General features: G+C 45.6%; 1 protein-coding gene across 1 annotated transcript in view; it reads right to left on the reverse strand.

Moving 5' to 3' along the window:
* LOC126475532 (uncharacterized) overlaps window positions 1-19642 on the reverse strand; it is a 76609-nt gene extending 56967 nt beyond the window's left edge. Inside the window, exon 1 of the mRNA XM_050103512.1 lies at window positions 19534-19642. Within this exon, the coding sequence (XP_049959469.1) occupies window positions 19534-19642 (109 nt within the window). The remainder of the gene's footprint in view (window positions 1-19533) is intronic.
* Window positions 19643-26540: the final 6898 nt, after the last annotated feature.

Raw genomic sequence — 26540 nt, forward strand, 5'->3', positions numbered from 1 at the left:
TCTCATCCGATAAAGAACTGAATTTCTTTTCGTTACCCGTCAGACTTACTGAGCTGCATCAAATTAATTAAAACGTTGCTCGCCATTTTGAAGAGTTTGCAGAGATTGGAACGCATTGCGTGAATTTTGCGTATGATTGATTTTAGCTCATGTATTGTCGAAAATTAAATTTAGATAAGAAATCGAAATTTCAATTAAAATTGAGAGCATAGTGATATCTCATCTTGCTCTGGAGTTGGGTTACGTATCCGAGGGACAGTCGCGTGCAACGAACCCTGTTCTGCTCATGTACACTTGCCGGCTGCTACGAAAGTGCTTATTACCCGATTTAAAAAAAATTATTAAATGAAAAAATTTGATTTTTGCACATCTTATAGGCTGATATCTTCTGTCGATAAAGTAGTCAATTTCTGAAACTTCCTAGCAGATTAAATCTGTGTGCCGGACCAAGACTCGAACTCGGGACCTTCGCCTTTCGCGAGCAAATGCTCTACCATCTGAGCTACCCACGCACGACTCACGCCCCGTCTTCAAAGCTGTACTTCTGCCAGTACCTCGTCTCATACCTTCCAAACCTTACAGAAGCTCTCCTGCGAACCTTGCAGAACTAGCACTTCTGAAAGAAAGGATATTGTGGAGTTTTGATCCGCCAGGAAGTTTCATATCAGCGCACACTCCGCTGCAGAGTGAAAATCTCATTCTGGAAACATTCCCCAGGTTGAGGCCAAGCCATGTCTCGGCAATATCCTTTTTTTCAGGAGTGTTAGTTCTGCAAGGTTCGCAGGAGGCTTCTGTAAAGTTTGGAAGGTAGGAGACGAGGTACTGGCAGAAGTAAAGCTGTGAGGACAGGGTGTGAGTCGTGCTTGGGTAGCTCAGATGGTAGAGCACTTACCCATTTCGAGTCTCGGTCCGGCACACAGTTTTATTCTGCCACCAAGTTTCATATCAGCGCACACTCCGCTGCAGAGTGAAAATTTCATTCTAGTCAATTTCTCTTCGTTATGTGCAATAAATATTTTTCTGCTTAAAATTAAGTAAAACGTTTGCAAAGTTTTATAGATTGCCTAAACTTTGCGTATGGTTGATTTTAGCTCATAGATTACAGCGAATGAAATGTAGGCAATACATGTAAATTTCATTTAAAATTCAATGCATAACGATATCTCGTTTCGTTCTCAAGTCGTTCAGTTCCATATGCGACGGATGGTCGCGGGCAGCTCGCTCATTCACGTCCTTGCGCATCGTGAGTCATGTCGTTATAACAATCAAAATATCTCATAAACCGTTCAAGATATCGAATGAGGTTTTTTTTGTGGCAAATGATAGTATGCAATGACGTACATATGTTGCTCGATGAATACTCGAAACTTTTGTATTCACTGAGGCATGGAAGTAACTCGCCTGCAGCAATGAGAAGCGGAGTATCAGGACGTATACAGAAGTCCATAGCACTGTAGGAAAACGCAAGTGGAGCGCGTACATGTAGAAGCGTCCGCAGCACCTAGGGAAACGGTGTAGCAGGTCGTGTATACCAGGTTTGCCCAGAAAGTAATGCACTGCATTTTTTTTTCCTCAGGTGAAAACAATACCGCGAATGCGAAACGTTACTTATGTATTATTTGAAGTCTCCTGAGAGAGAGCGCCAAGTTTCCGTCACTTCCGACAGATAGCGTAGCTGCAGGACAGTTTGAAAATGGCGTCTGTACTACAGACTCTGTAGGTGATGTACGTTACAAGCAACGTGCCGTCATTGAATTTCTCACTGTAGAGAAAGAAACTGTGAGGAATATTCACAAACGCCTGCGCGAAGTCTATTGAGCATCTGCTGTCGACAGAAGTACTGCTAGTCTTTGGGCACGGAGGGTGAGGTCATCAGAAGGCGGTCCGGCGGAGCTCCACGATTTGCAGCGGTCGGGGACACCGCCCACAGCTGTCACACCTAACATGCTGCAGTGAGCTGATATCATTCGCGAGGGCAGACGCGTTACGACTCGACAGTTGGCGCTCCGTCTGTCAATCAGCAAAGGAAGTGAGGATGCAATTATCCGCACTCTTGGATATTCAAAAGTGTGTGCAAGATGGGTCCCGCGGCGTCTAACGGTGGATCACAAATCGCACAGAAAAAACATTTGTCTTGATTTGTTGCAACGTTTAGTAGCTGAGGGGGAGGCCTTCTTGCCCTGAATCATGACAGTTAATGACACCTGGGTTCACCATTTTGCGCCCGAAACACGTCGATGAGCCGATGGATTGTCACCATTCCCACTCCCCACAGTAGATAAAATTCAGAGCAATTGCTTCCGCCGGTAAGGTCATGATCTCCGTGTTCTGGGACTGTGAAGGTGTGATTCTCATTGATGTGACGCCAGCAGGTGGTACCATTAATTCAGAAGCATATGTCAACACATTACCAAACTCAAGGCGCCATTCCGGCGACTTCCGTGCCACAGCAACCCAGGAGATGTTTTGCAGTAACACGATAACGCTCGGCCCTAAAGATGTCTGAAGACTGCTAGACACATTGCAAAACATGGTTGGACAGTGTTAGCCTATTCACCCTACAGCCCTGACCTAGCCCCCACGGACTTCTACTTATTTGGGCCATTAAGGGATTTAATTCGTGGAAGACATTTTGAGGACGTAGAGGAGGTGGCTCACACAGTCAAGCACGGGCTTCGCCACAAAGGCAAAGACTGGTAACGACAGGGCATACACGCCTTTGTTTCTCGCTGGAGGAAGGCCACAGAACGGGATGGAGATTACGTGGAAAAATAGGGTGTGTAGATAAAACACCATTCTTTCGAGTGTATAATTCTCATTATGTTCAATAAAATTTTGAAGAAAAAATGCGGTACATTACTTTCTGGGTAACCCTCGTACATGCCCAGAGCAGCGAAAGGGTTAACATTTAAGAGCTCCTCTTGTGAGGAGTCACACATGTGCTACCCGCGTTCATAGCAGGATGGGGAAACAATGAGGCGCTGTGAAGGTGACTACGGGATCCTAACGGCTAAATTAACTCTCTGGTAGCAACAGGCAGCACCACTCTGCGCCACTTAAAAATTATATATTACACTAATAATATGCCATACGCCCACACACCTCTGGCATATGTGATCGCCGGTAGCATGGGCTTGATAAGGCGTCGCCAGTTAAAGTGCGTTGCAACAGAGCAACATTAAACACACTCTAATATTCTTTATTGCATATAACTCTAATTCTCAGAGAATTGTATAAATGTTCTTCCCTTGGAGGACGGCAACGCTCTGACGTTCATGGATGTTATTTCGTAACTACACTCCTGGAAATGGAAAAAAGGACACATTGACACCGGTGTGTCAGACCCACCATACTTGCTCCGGACACTGCGAGAGAGCTGTACAAGCAATGATCACACGCACGGCACAGCGGACACACCAGGAACCGCGGTGTTGGCCGTCGAATGGCGCTAACTGCGCAGCATTTGTGCACCGCCGCCGTCAGTGTCAGCCAGTTTGCCGTGGCATACGGAGCTCCATCGCAGTCTTTAACACTGGTAGCATGCCGCGAAAGCGTGGACGTGAACCGTATGTGCAGTTGACGGACTTTGAGCGAGGGCGTATAGTGGGCATGCGGGAGGCCGGGTGGACGTACCGCCGAATTGCTCAACACGTGGGGCGTGAGGTCTCCACAGTAAATCGATGTTGTCGCCAGTGGTCGGCGGAAGGTGCACGTGCCCGTCGACCTGGGACCGGACCGCAGCGACGCACGGATGCACGCCAAGACCGTAGGATCCTACGCAGTGCCTTAGGGAACCGCACCGCCGCTTCCCAGCAAATTAGGGACACTGTTGCTCCTGGGGTATCGGCGAGGACCATTCGCAACCGTCTCCATGAAGCTGGGCTACGGTCCCGCACACCGTTAGGCCGTCTTCCGCTCACGCCCCAACATCGTGCAGCCCGCCTCCGGTGGTGTCGCGACAGGCGTGAATGGAGGGACGAATGGAGACGTGTCGTCTTCAGCGATGAGAGTCGCTTCTGCCTTGGTGCCAATGATGGTCGTATGCGTGTTTGGCGCCGTGCAGGTGAGCGCCACAATCAGGACTGCATACGACCGAGGCACACAGGGCCAACACCCGGCATCATGGTGTGGGGAGCGATCTCCTACACTGGCCGTACACCACTGGTGATCGTCGAGGGGACACTGATAGTGCACGGTACATCCAAACCGTCATAGAACCCATCGTTCTACCATTCCTAGACCGGCAAGGGAACTTGCTGTTCCAACAGGACAATGCACGTCCGCATGTATCCCGTGCCACCCAACGTGCTCTAGAAGGTGTAAGCCAACTACCCTGGCCAGCAAGATCTCCGGATCTGTCCCCCATTGAGCATGTTTGGGACTGGATGAAGCGTCGTCTCATGCGGTCTGCACGTCCAGCACGAACGCTGGTCCAACTGAGGCGCCAGGTGGAAATGGCATGGCAAGCCGTTCCACAGGACTACATCCAGCATCTCTACGATCGTCTCCATGGGAGAATAGCAGCCTGTATTGCTGCGAAAGGTGGATATACACTGTACTAGTGCCGACATTGTGCATGCTCTGTTGCCTGTGTCTATGTGCCTGTGGTTCTGTCAGTGTGATCATGTGATGTATCTGACCCCAGGAATGTGTCAATAAAGTTTCCCCTTCCTGGGACAATGAATTCACGGTGTTCTTATTTCAATTTCCAGGAGTGTATATATGTGTCGTTAACAGACACTGACTTGAACGTCACGCTGCTTCGCTGTTTCTAAGGTTACTAGCATCAGTTCGTAACCTGGATTTTGGTAACTATTTCCTGGAAGTAAATCTTTTGTTGATTACGGAAATGCTGTAACACACACATTAAGTTCTAATGGCTACCGTCGTAGAAGGCTTCCTCTAAATCCCTCATGTAATTGTTCGCAGCTCGTGGTCGTGCGGTACCGTTCACGTTTCCCGCGCACGGGTTCCCGGGTTCGATTCCCGGCGGGGTCAGGGATTTTCTCTGCCTCGTGATGACTGGGTGTTGTGTGATATCCTTAGGTTAGTTAGGTTTAAGTAGTTCTAAGTTCTAGGGGACTGATGACCATACATGTTAAGCCCCATAGTGCTCAGAGCCATTTGAGCCATTTTGAGCCTCATGTAATTCTATATTTGCTACTTGTAGGTTCGATTAACACGTGAACTCACACCGGAATGCCTGACGAGAAGCAAACGTTCACTTCGCGAAAACATTATTGAGAAATTATAGAGAACAGGCATCTGTAGCTGACAAAAGAACAATGCTACCACTACCAACGCACATTTTGCGTAAGGAGCAAGAAGACAACACAAAAAACTGGGACTCGTATAAATGCATATAGACAGTCGTATTTATCTATCGATCTTTTCTTGCAGGCACTTTGCCGTGGTTTGCGCAGTATATATGTCATCTAAAAATTTTGAGTCATAATCGGAATACACGTCATGATCATCTCACTAATTCATAATTATGCAGCGACCTACAGTTTGGACCAACATTAAAAAATAAATAAATAAAAAAATATAAAAAAATTGTGACATGTGCGCAGAGAACAGGCATCTGTAGCTGACAAAAGAACAATGCTACCACTACCAACGCACATTTTGCGTAAGGAGCAAGAAGACAACAGAAAAAACTGGGACTCGTATAAATGCATATAGACAGTCGTATTTATCCATCGATCTTTTCTTGATGGTTGTTTGGGTATATTCATACATACAGGGTGGTCCATTGATAGTGACCGGGCCAAATATATCACGATATAAACATCAAAGAAAAAACAACAAAGGACAAAACTCGTCTCGCTTGAAGAGGGAAACCAGACGGCGCTGTGGTCGGCCCGCTAGATGGCGCTGCCATAGGTCAAACGGATATCAACTGCGTTTTTTTTTAAAATAGGAACCCTATTTTTATTACATATTCGTGTAGTACGTAAAGAAATATGAATGTTTTAGTTGGACCACTTTTTTCGCTTTGTGATAGATGGCGCTGTAAGAGTCACAAACGTATAAGTACGTGGTACCACGTAACATTAAGCCAGTGCGGACGGTATTTGCTTCGTGATACATTACCCGTGTTAAAACGGACCGTTTACCAATTGCGCAAAAGGTCGATATCGTGTTGATGTATGGCTATGCCCAACGGGCGTGTGCTATGTATCCTGCTCGGTATCCTGGACATCATCCAAGTGTCCGTACCGTTCGCCGGATAGTTACGTTATTTAAGGAAACAGGAAGTGTTTAGCCACATGTCAAACGTCAACCACGACCTGCAACAAATGATGATGTCCAAGTAGGTGTTTTAGCTGCTGTCGCGGCTAATATCAGTAGCAGACAAATTGCGCGAGAATCGGGAATCTCAAAAACGTCGGTGTTGAGAATGCTACATCAACATCGACTGCACCCGTACCATATTTCTATGCTCCAGGAATTGCGTGGCGACGACTTTGAACGTCGTGTACAGTTCTGCCACTGGGCACAAGGGAAATTGCGGGACGATGACAGATTTTTTGCACGCGTTCTATTTAGCTACGAAGCGTCATTCACCAACAGCGGTAACGTAAACCGGCATAATATGCCCTATTGGGCAACGGAAAATCCGCGATGGCTGCGACAAGTGAAACATCAGCGACCTTGGTGGGTTAATGTATGGTGCGGTATTATGGGAGGAAGGATAATTGGCCCCCATTTTATCGATGGGAATCTAAATGGTGCAATGTATGCTGATTTCCTACGTAATGTTCTACCGATGTTACTACAAGATGTTTCACTGCATAACAGAATGGCGATGTACTTCCAACATGATGGATGTCCGGCACATAGCTCGCGTGTGCATGAAGCGGTATTGAATAGCATATTTCATGACAGGTGGACTGGTCGTCGAAGCACCGTACCATGGCCCGCACGTTCACCGGATCTGCCGTCCCCGGATTTCTTTCTGTGGAGAAAGTTGAAGGAGATTTGCGATCCTCATCCACCGATAACGCCTGACAACATGCGTCAGCGCATTGTCAATGCATGTGCTAACATTACGGAAAGCGAACTACTCGCTGTTGAGAGGAATGTCGTTACACGTATTGCCAAATGCATTGAGGTTGGCGGACATCATTTTGAGCATTTATTGCATTAATGTGGTATTTACAGCTAATCACGCTGTGACAGCATGCGTTCTCAGAAATAATAAGTTCACAAAGGTACATGGAACAACCGATATAAAATGTTCAAACGTACCTACGTTCTGTATTTTAATTTAAAAAACCTACCTGTTACCAACTGTTGGTCTAAAATTGTGAGCAATGTGTTTGTGACTATTACAGAGCCATATATCACAAAGCGAAAATAAGTGGTCAAACTAAAACATTCATATTTCTTTACGTACTACACGAATGTGTAATAAAAAATGGGGGTTCCAATTTTAAAAAAACGCTGTTGATATCCGTTTGACCTATGGCAGCGCCATGTAGCGGGCAAACCATAGCGCCATCTGGTTTCCCCCTTCAAGCTAGACAAGTTTCGTTCTTTGTAATTTTTTCGTTTGGTGCTTATTTCGTGAGATATTTGGCCCGGTCACGATCAATGGACCACCCTGTATATCCTGGACTGGCTTCCAGTCTCCGCAGTAAAATAGGCTTCCATGGAGCAGCTAGAATACCGTTTTCGCTAAACTCTGCTGGAGAGGGGGAGGGGGGGGGGCAGGTGAGAAATGGGCTAGCATAGTGATATGTGCTCGATATGGTTCGGTCGCTGCAGCCGGGATTCTGTGGTGGTGGTGGTGGTGGTGGTGGTGGTGGCCGCTGTCGGTCGAAGATTTCCATAGCCTGCACGCATCTCACTTGGATCGTCGACCTGCATTACCCTACGAATGCAGGGGTGAGTTCCTCGTAATCCAGATGTCCGTTTGTAGCAGTGTGCTAATTGTTATACGTAGCGCAACTGCGCGTGTCTTTGCTTGACAGTCTTGGAAATGGGTAAAACTGCAGTGTTTAACAATTTTGGTGTGACGTTACACCCAAGTGACTTAAATCATAAATTTTGTTAGTATTTACGGGGATGTGTCGTGGCGTAATTTTTTCCATCAATAGGAGAACGCTCTTATTGTAACACTTCACTATGCCGTCACACACACTAGTAATGTAACGATGGTTTAGCATATGTTTATTTATTTATATATCAGTAACACTTAAAAGACTTTGTAAAAGCACAGTAGTTGTTGAAGTATGAGCAGTAAAATTTGTTAACTTCGTACTTAGGACAGAGATATCGATATTCGGAAAAATCGGTAAAAACTGTAAAAAATTCCAATTGTTCTAAACGTTTTCGTACATATGCCACGCTAACCCCTTGCCTACATGTCGATGCTTATATACAAGCATCAGAGTCATACTGGGTTGCAAAAACGCTGAAGCAACGCCTCCAATTGGAATCCTTATGTTCACATCTTATAACCCAATAAACCAATTAATTATAAGATTACTTACATGACTTCTTTTCTGTCTGGTATGGTGGCGCCTGGTATGGCGAAATACGTGTAATTAGAATAATAATAATAAAATTAATTTGCTAATAGAAGTACTTACACCCTGGTGCTCCCACAACTGCATATAGACCTCGAGTGGCGACACTTGCGTAGTTGTAATTACAACATATTTTATTTGTTAGTACTTATAACAAATCCCCACACACCAGTTCTCTCCCTATGGATACCAGAATTAAGATGACGAAACTCGCCTAATTCGTGTAATAATATAATTAAATTAATAATTATTGATTTGTAACGAATACCCAAATACTGGCCCCAAACGAACCTAAATCTCTCCCCCCTGATGGACGGACGTTGAATGAAGAGGCCTACTTAACTGAATTAGTTATAACCGATGAGGAGGTGAACCGGAAATCTGAATCTTATTGGTTCATTGGGAGGGGACGGGTTTCTCGCCATTTTAAGTAATCCCATTGTCGAGAGATAGGGATTTCCCGACAATTTTATGTCACGCAAGAATACGTGGTCGATATCGAGTTACATGACGACATAGAAGATACTTAGGCCAATTGACCCAGGAGCATGGACGGAGCGGATGTTCCCTTGGGTGGCGTTAAATGTACCACATAAAGTTGCCAGTGATTCCCAAGGTGAGAAGAGTGGGGTTGACCTTGAATATAACGGAAATATGTAACCTGACACCGGAAGTGACCTTGAGATAAGGTCATTATCTGCCCTCGTAGCAGCCCTCGATAACTACTACTTATGAGTTACAGAATTATCTTATCAGTGTACTGTTGGACTTTTTTGCGATCCAGAACACAAAAATAACTACTGTTGGTCGCTTTCCCCCATTTTGTATTCCAGCCACTAACAGTGCACAGAAAGAACGGTTGTTTGTAAACCTCTATGTGACCTCAATTCTGATTGCACTTTGATAGTTATTTCGCTAGATAATTTAGGAGGATGGAATATATTGATTGATTCTTCCAGGAACGTAAGTTATCGAAATTTTAACAGTAAACCAGACCATGATGCGCAACGTCTCTGTTGTAGTGAGAGGCACTGGAGTTAGATGAGCTTGTACCTATCTTGTGAGGGTCTCAGACAAGCGAGCAGTTCTGAAATATCGGCCGATAGAGAGTGTATCAGCTACCATTTTCACGGATGGCCTACCCTTCCAACGAAGTTCAGTCTTTCCTGCGATTATTTGTATACGATTGTTTCATTTTAAATTGGTCCGTACACACGCTCCCAGAAATGTAGTGGATGCGAATATTTCCACTGACTGTTCTTCTCTCGAGTAAACAAAAATACTGGCTCTCAGCAGCTGTTTATGAGCAGTGTATTATACACTCCTGGAAATGGAAAAAAGAACACATTGACACCGGTGTGTCAGACCCACCATACTTGCTCCGGACACTGCGAGAGGGCTGTACAAGCAATGATCACACGCACGGCACAGCGGACACACCAGGAACCGCGGTGTTGGCCGTCGAATGGCGCTAGCTGCGCAGCATTTGTGCACCGCCGCCGTCAGTGTCAGCCAGTTTGCCGTGGCATACGGAGCTCCATCGCAGTCTTTAACACTGGTAGCATGCCGCGACAGCGTCGACGTGAACCGTATGTGCAGTTGACGGACTTTGAGCGAGGGCGTATAGTGGGCATGCGGGAGGCCGGGTGGACGTACCGCCGAATTGCTCAACACGTGTGGCGTGAGGTCTCCACAGTACATCGATGTTGTCGCCAATGGTCGGCCGAAGGTGCACGTGCCCGTCGACCTGGGACCGGACCGCAGCGACGCACGGATGCACGCCAAGACCGTAGGATCCTACGCAGTGCCGTAGGGGACCGCACCGCCACTTCCCAGCAAATTAGGGACACTGTTGCTCCTGGGGTATCGGCGAGGACCATTCGCAACCGTCTCCATGAAGCTGGGCTACGGTCCCACACACCGTTAGGCCGTCTTCCGCTCACGCCCCAACATCGTGCAGCCCGCCTCCAGTGGTGTCGCGACAGGCGTGAATGGAGGGACGAATGGAGACGTGTCGTCTTCAGCGATGAGAGTCGCTTCTGCCTTGGTGCCAATGATGGTCGTATGCGTGTTTGGCGCCGTGCAGGTGAGCGCCACAATCAGGACTGCATACGACCGAGGCACACAGGGCCAACACCCGGCATCATGGTGTGGGGAGCGATCTCCTACACTGGCCGTACACCACTGGTGATCGTCGAGGGGACACTGAATAGTGCACGGTACATCCAAACCGTCATCGAACCCATCGGTCTACCATTCCTAGACCGGCAAGGGAACTTGCTGTTCCAACAGGACAATGCAGGTCCGCATGTATCCCGTGCACCCAACGTGCTCTAGAAGGTGTAAGTCAACTACCCTGGCAAGCAAGATCTCCGGATCTGTCCCCCATTGAGCATGTTTGGGACTGGATGAAGCGTCGTCTCACGCAGTCTGCACGTCCAGCACGAACGCTGGTCCAACTGAGGCGCCAGGTGGAAATGGCATGGCAAGCCGTTCCACAGGACTACATCCAGCATCTCTACGATCGTCTCCATGGGAGAATAGCAGCCTGCATTGCTGCGAAAGGTGGATATACACTGTACTAGTGCCGACATTGTGCATGCTCTGTTGCCTGTGTCTATGTGCCTGTGGGTCTGTCAGTGTGATCATGTGATGTATCTGACCCCAGGAATGTGTCAATAAAGTTTCCCCTTCCTGGGACAATGAATTCACGGTGTTCTTATTTCAATTTCCAGGAGTGTATTTTCTAATGTGAGGGTCAATTGCCAATTCCTGCACCAACATCGACGGTCTACAAATCTTCCTACACTTCACTATAAGTTTCTTGTGTTGCGCTTTCTTTGTATATATTGCAGAATCATCCGTGAAAGTCCTCATCGTGTTTTCCTCGGCAGTCTCTATGATACCCCTACAATTCTTAATCGGTTCAAGAAAAAGGAGCGTTCATAGCCATTTTTGATCGCTATTGTAAGAGAGGGACAGTTAAGGATCGTCATAGTAGTGGAAGAGAATCTTTTCTGTAACACTATTGATTTAGAATTCGAGTACTATGTCGGGTTTTAAAATAATAAAGACTCATACTGTATTGCGAAACTATCACTTTTGTTTGATTTTCTTATTTTAACTATAGTTTATCAGATTTTCAGCGGTGTGCTACCTTCAGTGATGCGGAAGTACTGAATGAAAACAATCGATTCAGTTGCCTTTTGGAAAATTCGCCTCATTAAGTTGTAGTTTTACGTTTCAGTTGGATTATTATTGATTCGTTTCTTTCGAGTGAAACCAGTTTGCTTGGCCAACTGAGTTAAAATAGTCTATAGAGTCCGTTGAGTTCAGCGTATTGACTGCATTATTCATTTTTTCTTTTAAAGTGAAACCATTTTCTGCATAATCTGCCAGTTGGACAATGTATTCATTCTTTGAGCTGAAATGAACCCTTAATGTTTTAGTTGCCTTAGCTATCCATTCATTCTTCTGAGTGAAAAGGTCTACCGTACTTTCATTTGTAGAAATACGAGGTGCATTCAAGTTCTAAGGCCTCCGATTTTTTTTTCTAATTAACTACTCACCCGAAATCGATGAAACTGACGTTACTTCTCGACGTAATCGCCCTGCAGACGTACACATTTTTCACAACGCTGACGCCATGATTCCATGGCAGCGGCGAAGGCTTCTTTAGGTGTCTGTTTTGACCACTGGAAAATCGCTGAGGCAATAGCAGCACAGCTGGTGAATGTGCGGCCACGGAGAGTGTCTTTCATTGTTGGAAAAAGCCAAAAGTCACTAGGAGCCAGGTCAGGTGAGTAGGGAGCATGAGGAATCACTTCAAAGTTGTTATCACGAAGAAACTGTTGCGTAACGTTAGCTCGATGTGCGGGAGCGTTGTCTTGGTGAAACAGCACACGCGCAGCCCTTCCCGGACTTTTTTGTTGCAGTGCAGGAAGGAATTTGTTCTTCAAAAAATTGTCGTAGGATGCACCTATTACCATAGTTCCGTTTGGAACGCAATGGGTAAGGATTACGCCCTCGCTGTCCCAGAACATGGACACCATCATTTTTTCAGCACTGGCGGTTACCCGAAATTTTTTTGGTGGCGGTGAATCTGTGTGCTTCCATTGAGCTGACTGGCGCTTTGTTTCTGGATTGAAAAATGGCATCCACGTCTCATCCATTGTCACAACTGACGAAAAGAAAGTCCGATTCATGCTGTCGTTGCGTGTCAACATTGCTTGGCAACATGCCACACGGGCATCCATGTGGTCGTCCGTCAGCATTCGTGGCACCCACCTGGATGACACTTTTCGCATTTTCAGGTCGTCATGCAGGATTGTGTGCACAGAACCCACAGAAATGCCAACTCTGGAGGCGATCTGTTCAACAGTCATTCGGCGATCCCCCAAAACAATTCTCTCCACTTTCTCGATCATGTCGTCAGACCAGCTTGTGCGAGCCTGAGGTTGTTTCGGTTTGTTGTCACACGATGTTCTGCCTTCATTAAACTGTCGCACCCACGAACGCACTTTCGACACATCCATAACTCCATGACCACATGTCTCCTTCAACTGTCAATGAATTTCAATTGGTTTCACACCACGCAAAATCAGAAAACGAATGATTGCACGCTGTTCAAGTTAGGAAAACGTCGCCATTTTAAGTATTTAAAACAGTTCTCATTCTCGCCGCTGGCGGTAAAATTCCATCTGCCATACGGTGCTGCCATCTCTGAGACGTATTGACAATGAACGCGGCCTCATTTTAAAACAATGCACATGTTTCTATCTCTTTCCAGTCCAGAGAAAAAAAATCGGAGGCCTTAGAACTTGAATGCACCTCGTAAAGCAGTGTTACGCCACTGGCGTACACATATTCTCGGAGGGTAACCCTATCCAAGAGGTATGTGAAATCATCTCAAGGGATGCGTCAAATTAAAAATAAACACTATACGAGGGTCACTACAAAAGAAATGCACACTATTTTTTTTAAACCCATCTTTTATTCTACATGATTGAAAGTTTTACAGTGTGTAGATAAATCCTTTAGGAACAATATTTTCATTTCTCCACATAATTTCCATCCCTCTCAACTGCCTTACGCCATCTTGGAACCAGAATCTCGACACTCACTAGTGGACATTTATGTGATATGTCTCCACCCTTGGTCTCTATGATGTCTTGAACATTCTGCAAGCAACAATTTCAATGATGTATCTGAAGGCCTGTGGAGAAATGGCAGGCCATTCGACCTGAAGAGCCGAAACCAGATACTGCTTGGACGGTGCGGTTGGGAGTGAAGTCGATTTTCAGTCTCATCCCAAAGGTTTCCCATTGCGTTCAGTTTGGGACTCTGTGCAGGCCAGCCCCTTTCATGACTGTTTCTGTTCAGGAACCACTGTGTCACAGATGCTGTTTCATGACGGGATATTGTCGTGCTGATAGAAATGGTTGTAGGCTCTGAAATCTTCCTCTACTGTATGGAGTACCCCAATGCTGTAAAAAGTGTTCACAGACTGCCGCATTTAGCTTTTTGCTAAACGGAAAGAAAGGACCAGACTCTAACCGCAAAAACTCCCCCGAATCGTAACCCCATCTCCTCCCTGTTTCGCTGTTCGCACTGCCCATGACGGCACATAACATTCTCCAGGCATTCACCTCACCCGAGCGCTTCCTATCTTGCCTCAGAGTAAAGAGTGATTGGTCACTCCCAGTCATTCGTTTTCAGTCAGACACCATCCAGTGGCGTCCATCTTTACATCGCCTCAAGTATCGCTTAGCACCTATTACAGAAATTTGTGGCTTATGCGGAGCAGCTCGACCATTGTACGCTGTTATTATTAAATTCTTACACACAGTCATTGAGCTACATAGACTACTGGTGGCACTCTGCAGCTCACGAGTGATTTCCTTCAGCTTATTTTGTGCAGTTTTTTACTACCACCCTCCACAATGGACGACAGCCCGTATCTGTCAGCACATGAGCTCTGCCCAGACTTGGTTTAGCTGCAGTTGCTCCTTTGCATTTCCATTCCACAGTCACGTCACCAACAATCGACTTTTGCAGCTTTAGAAAGGTCGAAATGACGTTGGTCGACTCGTTACTCAAGTGACATCCAGCGACTTGTCTACGGTCGGAGTGAAAGAGCTCTCCTGACAGACTCATTCCGCTGTTACTGTTTCTCTCCTGACAACACAATACTCGCCGCTTTGTTTTATACAGTCGCGTCTGCCTCTCCTGGCATCTAGGGCCGTCCGGATTCTTTCCATCGGGCGGTGCATTTTGTTTACTGGGTGACGGTACGGAACTGTGTCGCAGACTTTGTGCAAATGTAGAAGCACGCCGTCAATCTGAGTTCCGTCATCTAGTGCCTTTTGGGCCCCATGAAGTACAAGGGGCTTTCAGTAAGTAATGCAACACTTATTTTCCTATAGCAATTGGTTCCATTCAGGATTCCAATATACCGTATTATGCCCCACTCTTTTGGCTACACAACCCTATTTTTTAACATAATCTCCATTCAATGCGACTGCCTTACTCCACCTTACTGGGAGGGCCTGAATGCCCGCATCGTACCACTCCACTGGTCGACGTCGGAGCCAATGTAATGCTGCAGCAATAACCTTCTCATCTTCATCATTTTTATTTGCAGATACTTGTGTTGGCCGTGTTTGCAGTTAAAATTGTTGGATGTGAGGTCCGCCAGTTATGCAAAACACCGTCTTTTCTCAGTACCCAAACGTGTTTCGGCACCACTATGCCATCATCAGTGGGTTTTCGTTTTTATTTATTCTGTAATGTGAACATTTTTGTTAAATGATTTTAAAATTATGTGCATCTTTAGTTCAAACAATAGACCGTTTCTTTTTGTAAATACCTTACATTTGGTGTGCATGAATTTTCTGTATCACTTTTGTGTTGATTAATACAGGCATCTTGTCATCTGCAACCAGACGATGTTCATGAGAAAGTTTTCTGTTGGGAGTTAACCTATCTTCTAGAATGTAATTTAGTTTGTCGCGATGTTTTCGCGCCTATATTCGTTTTTACTTACGTTTTCGTGTGACAAGCACTTGCCTTCTCGGCATCATGCTGAGGTGTTGTGATGCACGTGTAAGTATAACAAGTATTTTCCACAAATAACATAGTAAAACAATTTTCACTTCATCAAAACACAGTGTGATTGTGGTTTGTTGTGTGTCCCAGCCCAGTCGGGGTTCATTTGTTCACCAGAGAGTTCAGCGCCAAATTTGAATTTTGTTTGCATTTTATCTTTGTGTGTGAGCGTGTGTGTGTGCGTGAGTGCATACGTCCGTGTGTGCGCGTGCGTGTGTTTTCTGTGCGCTTCTTAGCTGTGTGTGTTGTCTTTTATATGGTATTCCTTTTGTGTAAATGGTGCATCTTTGCAGATTTTAGTGAATGTGTGTGTGTGTGTGTGTGTGTGTGTGTGTGTGTGTGTGTAGACTTTATCCGTTTGTGCTGTTTTTATTTGTAAAGTTCCTTTAATGTGCTAAATAATGTGCCCTTGCAGAGTGTAGTGTATTCGTTAAAGAACTGTTTTCCTTCTGCTATTGCCTTCTGTATGTGGAGGTTTTCCTGAATGGTCAGTTTGCTGTATAGACTGTGGCTGGGTTTTAGTATTCTTAAGTCTGTTTCTATTCTGTTTGGGAGATGATTGTGGACTACAGGGTGGTCAGAAAATATACTATGGGGATGTTGCTTTTTAAAACTCTGAGATGTTCTGAATATCTGGTTTTGAAGTTTCTGAATGTTTGTCCTATGTACACTTGTTTTGCATAACCTCACATCCAACAACCTTCTCGTCATCCGTCTACTGTTTCTCGTGGAACTCATCCTGCATTGGGCCTGACAGATCAAAATCAGAAGGTGCGACATACAGGATGTACGGTGGATGAAAAGAACAGTCCAATGAAGTGTTGTGAGAGCTCCTATTGGGTGCGCTGACTTAGGCTTGCGTTGCCATGAAGAAGAAGTTCGTTTGCATTTTTGTGGAATTTCTTCAATTGCCTGAGGGTTGCACATTACGACTCAGAGTTGATCGTTGCACTATTACGGAAGACAACAATCAGAATCACCTATTGTGACTCATAAGATCGTCGCCGTGACTCTAGCGCCTAAGGGTACAGGTTTGAGTTTTTCTTTGGAGGAGATGTGGGGCCACTCCATGGATTTCCGGGTCGAAGTCATGAACCCATGTTTCATCGCCTGTGACGATGTTCGGCAAATAACTGTCCCAATCAGCCTCGTAACGCGCAAGCAGTTCCGCACAGATGGTCAACCATTCCTCTTTATGGTTCTCTCTGACGGCGAGGGACACAGCAGACACGTTTGAGGACCCCAACTGATAGGCGAGTGCGTCAGTACACAGACGTCCAGTCATGCAGAGTGACATTTGATTGCAATCCATCCACGTCCACCACATCGAATGAGTGTGTCCACACATTCCAACACTGCAGGAGTCACAGTTGTGTGTGACCGGCTGGCATGCGGATTGTGTGACTTTGTTGGAATAATGACAGATGCCTGACCCTATGATTCACCGTGGTTTTATTCACTGCCAGGCCTCCGTAGATATTCCTCAAGCGTCTATGACTCTGGTTTTCTGCCAAAAGTATCTCAATGACAACTCTCTCTTTCGAATGCACCTCCCTTACAGAGGCCATTTTGAAGGCTAAGTGCAGCATGTCCCACCTGTTGGAACTTCACTAAACTATAGGGGCTAAAGTGGAAAATGTCTCACGACGAATTCTGCATTTTGTCAACCGAAATTCGCCGAGAAAAAAAAGTTGGATTACTGATTGAACGCCCCTTATATATTATCTCCAGGTGCCTTTTGATTAGCTTGAAGACCAAACAGTTATATGAATATTTTTGTGTCAGTGCTATACTGTTTACCCCTGCGCATTCTCAGGGGATTTATCTTAGGCTCCTTTAGTAGGTGCTCCACCTAGTGCATGTCTTAGAATCATTCCACGTCCAGGCTTGGGAAGGTGGGATCTGAACTGGCTACAACACCGGTTAGTATATTCACCTCCCGATAGGCAGACCGTAGCGGATGCCATTCCTGTGTAGAGTCCTGTAGTTGGGCGCAAAACTATCAACGAACGTCTCTCTGCTGTCATGTCAAGGTAAGGGCGGCCGTGCTCTCAGTCTGCGATGCAGGAGTACCAGCTGTGTGCGGCCTGCCGTCATGAGCGAGATCCGGCAGGTTTGCTTGGCTTTGTTATGCTGATGACAGACGCCTTGCCCAACGACTCACGGTGCTTTTGTTCACTGCCAGGTGTCCGTAGACATTTTTCAAGCGCTTATGAATATTTGCGATGTTCTGGTTTTCCGCCAAAAGAAACTCAACGACAGCTCTATGCCTAGAGCGCATCTCCCTTACAGACGCCATTTTGAAGGATACGTGTTGCGCCGCCACCAATCAGAATTTCATAAAACTATAGTGGCTGCAGCAGGAATGTTCCATAATACCCCACAACAAATCCCGCATTTTTTCAACCGAAATCGTGCGGAAAAAATGACTTGCATTACTCATTCTACATCTACATCTACATCCATACTCCGCAAGCCACGTGACGGTGTGTGGCGGAGGGTAGCTTCAGTACCTCTATCGGTTCTCCCTTCTATTCCAGTCTCGTATTGTTCGTGGAAAGAAGGATTGTCGGTATGCCTCTGTGTGGGATCTAATCTCTCTGATTTTATCCTTATGGTCTCTTCGCGAGATATACGTAGGAGGGAGCAATATACTGCTTGACTGCTCGGTGAAGGTATATTCTCGAAACTTCAACAAAAGCCCTACCGAGCTACTGAGCGTCTCTCCTGCAGTGTCTTCCACTGCTGTTTATCTATCATCTCCGTGACGTTTTCGCGATTACTAAATGATCCTGTAACGGAGCACGCTGCTCTCCGTTGGACCTTCTCTATCTCTTCTATCAACCCTATCTGGTACGGATCCCACACTGCTGAGCAGTATTCAAGCAGTCGGCGAACAAGCGTACTGTAACCTACTTCCTTTGTTTTCGGATTGCATTTCCTTAGGATTCTTCCAATGAATCTCAGTCTGGCGTCTGCTTTACCGACGATCAACTTTATATGACCATTCCATTTTAAATCACTCCTAATGCGTACTCCCAGATAATTTATGGAATTAACTGCTTCCAGTTGCTGACCTGCTATATTGTAGCTAAATGATAAGGGATCTTTCTTTCTATGTATTCGCAGCACATTACACTTGTCTACATTGAGATTCAATTGCCATTCACTGCACCATGCGTGAATTCGTTGTAGATCCTCCAGCATTTCAGTACAATTTTCAATTGTCACAACCTCTCGATATACTACAGCATCATCCGGAAAAAGCCTCAGTGAACTTCCGATGTTATCCACAAGGTCATTTATGTATATTGTGAATAGCAACGGTCCTACGACAGTCCCCTGCGGCACGCCTGAATTCACTCTTACTTCGGAAGACTTCTCTCCATTGAAAATGACACGCTACGTTCTGTTGTCTAGGAACTCTTCAATCCAATCACACAATTGGTCTGATAGTCCATATGCTCTTACTTTGTTCATTAAACGACTGTGGGGAACTGTATCGAACGCCTTGCGGAAGTCAAGAAACACGGCATCTACCTGGGAACCCGCGTCTATGGCCCTCTGAGTCTCGTGGACGAATAGCGCGAGCTGGGTTTCACACGATCGTCTGTTTCGAAACCCATGCTGATTCCTACAGAGTAGATTTCTAGTCTCCAGAAAAGTCATTATACTCGAACATAATACGTGTTCCAAAATTCATAAAACTATAGCGGCTGCAGCGGGAATATTCCACAATGTCCCACAATAAATACCGCGTTTTTTCAACCGAAATCGTCGGGAAAAAATTAATTGCATTACTCATTGGACAGTCTTCGTAATAGAACAAGCTGAATTTAAGATTTGCGATGTGGTAGCTTCAGGAAGCGGGCGCGCGGACGGGACTCACCGCTGGCGAAGCGTCGCAGGCTGCCCTTGGCGGAGCACTGGAAGACGTTCCCGCAGGCGCCGCCCGCGTAGAAGTTGTCCGTGTGGATGGGGTGAAAGCGCGCGCACATGACGGGCGGCGCGTGCTCCAGCGGCCCGCGCAGCGTCGCGCGCAGCTCGCCCGAGTCCGGGTTGCGCAGCTGCCGGCACACGCCGCTACCGACAGCCCACACCACGACCAACTCTCGAATGCATAGCGAGCAAGCAGTGTATCCAATCAAGTTCCTCTAGGATTTCAGAACAAGCCCGTGCGAAAACCACAAGATATACAGAAAATAGACACATATCACGGGATAGAGTATCCCCCACAAGTTTTCAACGCACATTACAGGTGGTCTGTGCCAAGAAGGATACTACCCTCTCTGTTGAAAAGTGTTGTGGGCCGTCTGCCATTATTACTGAGCTCTGTGGAGTACTGCGAAACAGAGGTGTACACAAAAAAAGGCTGTCGTCTGCACCGAACCAGCTTCCTTTATGGTCTTCCTCAAGTTTCCTTCGTTGCATATCCCTACTATTGGGGTAGTAAAATTACGCGTAGCAGTGTTCCTATGTAATCGAAAATAGCTAAACACAACACTGTCTGCAAAATTGTTGGGCTAAGCCCAGCAGCAAGTGCGTCATTGTGTGCGCATTGCTATGTCTTAATACGTTTTATTCACGAGAAGAATAGTGACCCCATTACTTTGGTGGTGTTTCTGACACCCAAAATATTTACTGATAGTAAGCGACCACAGAGTAATTACCCCATCTTAACCTCGATATACTGGGTGTAAAATAACTATGTATACAAATCTGTGAAGTTATTGCAAGAGATACAAAGAAAAACTTTTGTTATGAGACATAAATGTCACAAGTGCACCCCCTAGGTATCCTTCAAGATTTTCCGAACTGTTTGGCTTGAGGAAGCTGTGTTACAACAAACTGAAGACAACCTCAGCATCAACACACGGTAATCAAGAAAAAAATACTTTCAACACCAGTGTGTGGAGCGTCCTGCACAGGACGGACAGGCATCCACTCAAGTATCAGAGGGTGTAATACCTCAACTGATGACCTTTCCCAGCGAGTGGAATCCTGCCATTGGTAACTACACCAAACTGCAAACATCCCTGACTTCCAAACGTGTGTTCTCTTTACTGTCGCCGGCCGGTGTGGCCGTGTGGTTCCAGGCGCTTCAGTCTGGAACTGCGCGACCGCTACGGTCGCAGGTTCGAATCCTGCCTCGGGCATGGATGTGTGTGATCTCCTTAGGTTAGTTAGGTTTAAGTAGTTCTAAGTTCTAAGGGACTGATGACCGCAGATGTTAAGTCCCATAGTTCTCAGAGCCATTTGAACCTTTACTGTCATCGCTGTGTTCACAAGGGAAGTGAAGGAAAGGAAGGGCATATTCTACAGCCATGCCAGGAAGTTGTAAAATCCTAACACATCTCATGTGTTCCATCATCAACAGATACACTCCTGGAAATTGAAATAAGAACACCGTGAATTCATTGTCCCAGGAAGGGGAAACTTTATTGACACATTCCTGGGGCCAGATACATCACATGATCACACTGACAGAACCACAGGCAACAGAGCATGCACAATGTCGGCACTAGTACAGTGTATATCCACCTTTCGCAGCAATGCAGGCTGCTATTCTCCCATGGAGACGATCGTAGAGATGCTGGATGTAGTCCTGTGGAACGGCTTGCCATGCCATTTCCACCTGGCGCCTCAGTTGGACCAGCGTTCGTGCTGGACGTGCAGACCGCGTGAGACGACGCTTCATCCAGTCCCAAACATGCTCAATGGGGGACAGATCCGGAGATCTTGCTGGCCAGGGTAGTTGACTTACACCTTCTAGAGCACGTTGGGTGGCACGGGATACATGCGGACATGCATTGTCCTGTTGGAACAGCAAGTTCCCTTGCCGGTCTAGGAATGGTAGAACGATGGGTTCGATGATGGTTTGGATGTACCGTGCACTATTCAGTGTCCCCTCGACGATCACCAGTGGTGTACGGCCAGTGTAGGAGATCGCTCCCCACACCATGATGCCGGGTGTTGGTCCTGTGTGCCTCGGTCGTATGCAGTCCTGATTGTGGCGCTCACCTGCACGGCGCCAAACACGCATACGACCTTCATTGGCACCAAGGCAGAAGCGACTCTCATCGCTGAAGACGACACGTCTCCATTCGTCCCTCCATTCACGCCTGTCGCGACACCACTGGAGGCGGGCTGCACGATGTTGGGGCGTGAGCGGAAGACGGCCTAACGGTGTGCGGGACCGTAGCCCAGCTTCATGGAGACGGTTGAGAATGGTCCTCGCCGATACCCCAGGAGCAACAGTGTCCCTAATTTGCTGGGAAGTGGCGGTGCGGTCCCCTACGGCACTGCGTAGGATCCTACGGTCTTGGCGTGCATCCGTGCGTCGCTGCGGTCCGGTCCCAGGTCGACGGGCACGTGCACCTTCCGCCGACCACTGGCGACAACATCGATGTACTGTGGAGACCTCACGCCCCACGTGTTGAGCAATTCGGCGGTACGTCCACCCGGCCTCCCGCATGCCCACTATACGCCCTCGCTCAAAGTCCGTCAACTGCACATACGGTTCACGTCCACGCTGTCGCGGCATGCTACCAGTGTTAAAGACTGCGATGGAGCTCCGTATGCCACGGCAAACTGGCTGACACTGACGGCGGCGGTGCACAAATGCTGCGCAGCTAGCGCCATTCGACGGCCAACACCGCGGTTCCTGGTGTGTCCGCTGTGCCGTGCGTGTGATCATTGCTTGTACAGCCCTCTCGCAGTGTCCGGAGCAAGTATGATGGGTCTGACACACCGGTGTCAATGTGTTCTTTTTTCCATTTCCAGGAGTGTATTTACCACAACTGTATTGCTCGTACTGTCTTACTGGGCCGTATCTTCTGCCTGACACACTACTGGAGGAAATTACATTATATTTTTCCGTGGAGCATTATCGGAAGTATTGGAGAATTGTCCCGCTAGAAGTCAGTCAACGATTATTCCAGCAAGACGGGGTTTCGGTATGGGTCATTACCGTGACCATCACGTTCTGCCAGTCTCACTCCTATGGATTTCTTTTGGTGTGGGAGATAAAGCGTTTGCGGTACGAGACACCGATAGACACTCCACATGACCTGGTTGCCCGTTTGGCTGAAGCTGCGGTGATCATTCGTGAAACATCTGCGTTTTAGACGATCATTAGCACTTAGATGACATGGATGCGTTAATTTAAATGGACGAAGATTTACCCAGTATATCTAAAACAATATTCATCATACGGCAGGTTGTGAACACCGTCTCTGCACATAATTAGCATCAAGTCTGCCCCCGGTAGCTGAGTGGTCAGCGCGATAGACTGTCAATCCTAAGGGCCCAGGTTCGATTCCCGGCTGGGTCGGAAATATTCTCCGCTCAGGGACGGGTGGTTGTGTTTTTCTAATCATCATTATTTCATCCCCATCGACGCGCAAGTCGCCGAAATGGCGTCAAATCGAAAGACTTGCACCAGGCGAGGGGTCTACCCGACGGGAGGCCCTCGTCACACGCCATTATTATCAGCATCAAGGCCTTCATGGACTCCTAACGGGGAAACGTGCATCTGAGACGTTTTTGTCGCACAGAAAAATGTTTCTTTTTATTTCCTGTAAAAACTGTCAAATTTCGAATACATCCTGTATTTCCTCTACAATTTTATTTAACTACACAAAAACTATTAATTTTTAAGATATGACTGAAAAAAACACACGCATATACTTTGAAATCAATATTTCTGCCCTTATACTTTAAGGGTATACGGAACGCCCTATGCTTACAATGTTAAATTGAGCTGAAAGTTAGGAACATTTTCTCATTTGTTATTTGGACGATACTCTTGATTTTTTCACAGAACGCAGAAATATGTTCTGCTTTTATGCTGAATTATTAATTTTGAAAAAATAATGTATAGTTTTTCAGATATTTTATTTTTTGAAAATGTTAAACAAGTCATACATTTTAACAAGTATTTTAAAATTTACATCCATTTATACAAAATAATTTCACATATCTTTTAATTCAGACATATTAGAAGGTCTTAAGGAACAACTACAGAAAATTTCATCTTTCTACTATAAGTAGGCCCTGAGAAAATGTACCTTATACACAAAAAAACTAAAGTTACGGGAAATCAGCTTCAAAGTTTTTACTTCAGTACAGGCCGGCTCCATAGCTTGTATCATCAGAATCGTCCAACAGCTTCGTCTTGATGGCTCTGCTATGCTGTCTAGCCATCTTTGAATATACTTTTATGGCATTATCTGAAGACCTGAGCCGTTCCTTGTCCAAACAAAGCATAGCTGCAGCAGTTCGTAGTCCCACACAGTGCCCCAACTTCTGCAGAACTTTGTACTTTGTTATATTGCCCTGATTGAATGATGAAACAGCATCATAAACGCCAAAGTGAAGTGTGTTTATACCCACAAACACAGTTTTAGGTAGTCTATTCAATATCACATGGTTCACACACTCATTTGGATTTTGAGTCCGGCCATGAAGACATTTCTTTAGTAGACTAATATCTGCGAGGTCTCGGAATATTGGTTTTATTTCATCCATTATGGCAGGTGGCAGGTGATGAGGGTGATTGTATTGTTTCTTAGTTACCTTGCCTCTGTTGTACTTGCACCAACTATCGTCTCCTTTTGGACATAGCCCATGTTGGGGATTCTCATTGTTTGAAGCTGTATGAAAAAACAGAGCCCAGACTGCTCTTCTCCTTAATTCTGCATCTGCTGTATTCTGTCTTATTGCTAGACCATAGCACTTCTGAATATGATCTATTTTAGCATCTGTCAGTCTATTTTTCCTATCTAAAGTTTTTCCATTGCTCAATTTCTTGCCTTTCATGCTAGCCTTGAGCCGTCGAAGTCTTGATCTCACGCTTTTCTGAACATGGCCAACACACACCAGTTTGGAAATTTTCACATCGTTACCATAGTGTCTCAGTTCCTCAATTTCTTTGAAAGCCTTTCAGACACCATCTCCAAGATAATTTATGTATCTAATGTTGTACCATTTTACTGAGCGTTGATAAATACTTCTTACACTAGCAACTTCCATACCACCACTTGACCCATAGGAATTTGCCATGCACTCCTCTTCATGTTTAGTTTTCATTTTCTCCTTGCATCTGCAATGCTTGGAAAAGTATCGCCACATCAACTACCCCACCAGTGTCCACACGTGTATCTGTTACTACACCATTCAGAGATGTGTGGCCTCTCTTCTGCCAGCTTCCATCAAAAGCTATGGACAAGTCTCTGTTATTACTATTTTCAAAAACAGCTTGTTCAACAGCATCTTTCATGTTTTCCTGTGCCACATCTTCTACAACATAGCCTATTGCAATTATGTGTTTGTTAAATTTTGAAGGTGGAGGAGGGAGGTTCATCACACCACACAACAAGGTACCTGCAGCCCTGCCCTTTCCTATACACCGTAATCCATAAACCAGTCTAATGTTTATATCGTATAGTTTACCTGTATCTGCAGTAACATGTGAGGAATTGAAGAAAGTAACACTGTGTTTGAATTAACTGCACATCAACTCTAACTCACAAGCAAGTCCTACATGTAAATTTGTTTTCAATGAAACACCACATTTTCCATATTGTTTGCAGAACACATTGTTCTCCAAAACGTCTGATAATAAAGAGACGTTAATTACCTCATATTTTGTAGTCCCAGCATTTAGTTTCTTGTATTCTTCTTCAATTCCAGCTAGTTTTCTTCTTGAAGCACTTTCCGGTGTAGTGGCAGCAGCATCACTCAATGTATCACTACCAGTGTTGAGGTTAGTCGCTACTGGGACATCAGATACTGATGAAGATGAATCAGACGAATTTTTAGTACACTTTACTTTCTTGCGCCAATGTACGCGCTTTCTAAATACCTTCAGACTAGGTCTTGGCATGTTGAAGGAAAGAAAACTCAATGACTTCTCCACATACGACTTTCACAACAATGACATGGATGTACTCACAAAGGAAACAATACAAATGGTGCAGAATCTATTGTCAACTGTCTAGCAGTGTAGCCAACAGAAAAGCTAACTCTCTTGTGCTCAATTATATCTCTGGCAAGGCTGTCTATATCAGGTATATTTCGCGTCTCATATACAAGGTGCGGAACATCATGTGTCGAAATTATTTTAAAAAATTATTTAAAATAGTTCTATTCACGTCATCCAAATATTTTATACATGGTATTAAACGGGAGATTCTAAATTTTTCGAAAATGCATTTACCCAAAAATCGATTTTTTCATCGAAAAACTCATTCCTTATAGCCTTAAAGTTAAAATTACTTTAATTTTTGTACTTGAATAAAAGATACATATAGCTAGACGTAAGAATATTATGGTAGGAAGTTAAATGCATCTGAAAAATTAAAACAGCATAACAGAGTTCAGGCGTTTAGTCACTACTTTTCTGTTTCAGAAACGCATGTCTCACGTAAAGGAACAAACACGTTCCAAGGACAACTATGTTTTGTACAGTAACCCTGTTTTTCTGTCCATTGAACGAGGGCAAATGTCGCAACGACGCCGATATTTTGGATGTATCGCCCCTGATTCTCGTAACTACAGACTGACGTACCGATTTACTCAAATGGTTCAAATGGCTCTGAGCACTATGCGACTTAACTTCTGATGTCATCAGTCGCCTAGAACTTAGAACTAATTAAACCTATCTAACCTAAGGACATCACATACATCCATGCCCGAGGCAGGATTCGAACCTGCGACCGTAGTGGTCGCTCGGATCCAGACTGTAGCGCCTAGAACCGCAAGGCCACTCCGGCCGACCTACCGATTTACTGCTGACCGAAGTTCTCTGGAATGATTACAGGTCACATCGGAACTTGCTTTCCGATGATGGTTCATCACGTCCGTGGCAAGAGGCCTCAAAAATTGGAGCAGTTC

This window comes from Schistocerca serialis, chromosome 1, assembly GCF_023864345.2.
Source record: "Schistocerca serialis cubense isolate TAMUIC-IGC-003099 chromosome 1, iqSchSeri2.2, whole genome shotgun sequence".
NCBI classification, from domain to species: domain Eukaryota; kingdom Metazoa; phylum Arthropoda; class Insecta; order Orthoptera; family Acrididae; genus Schistocerca; species Schistocerca serialis.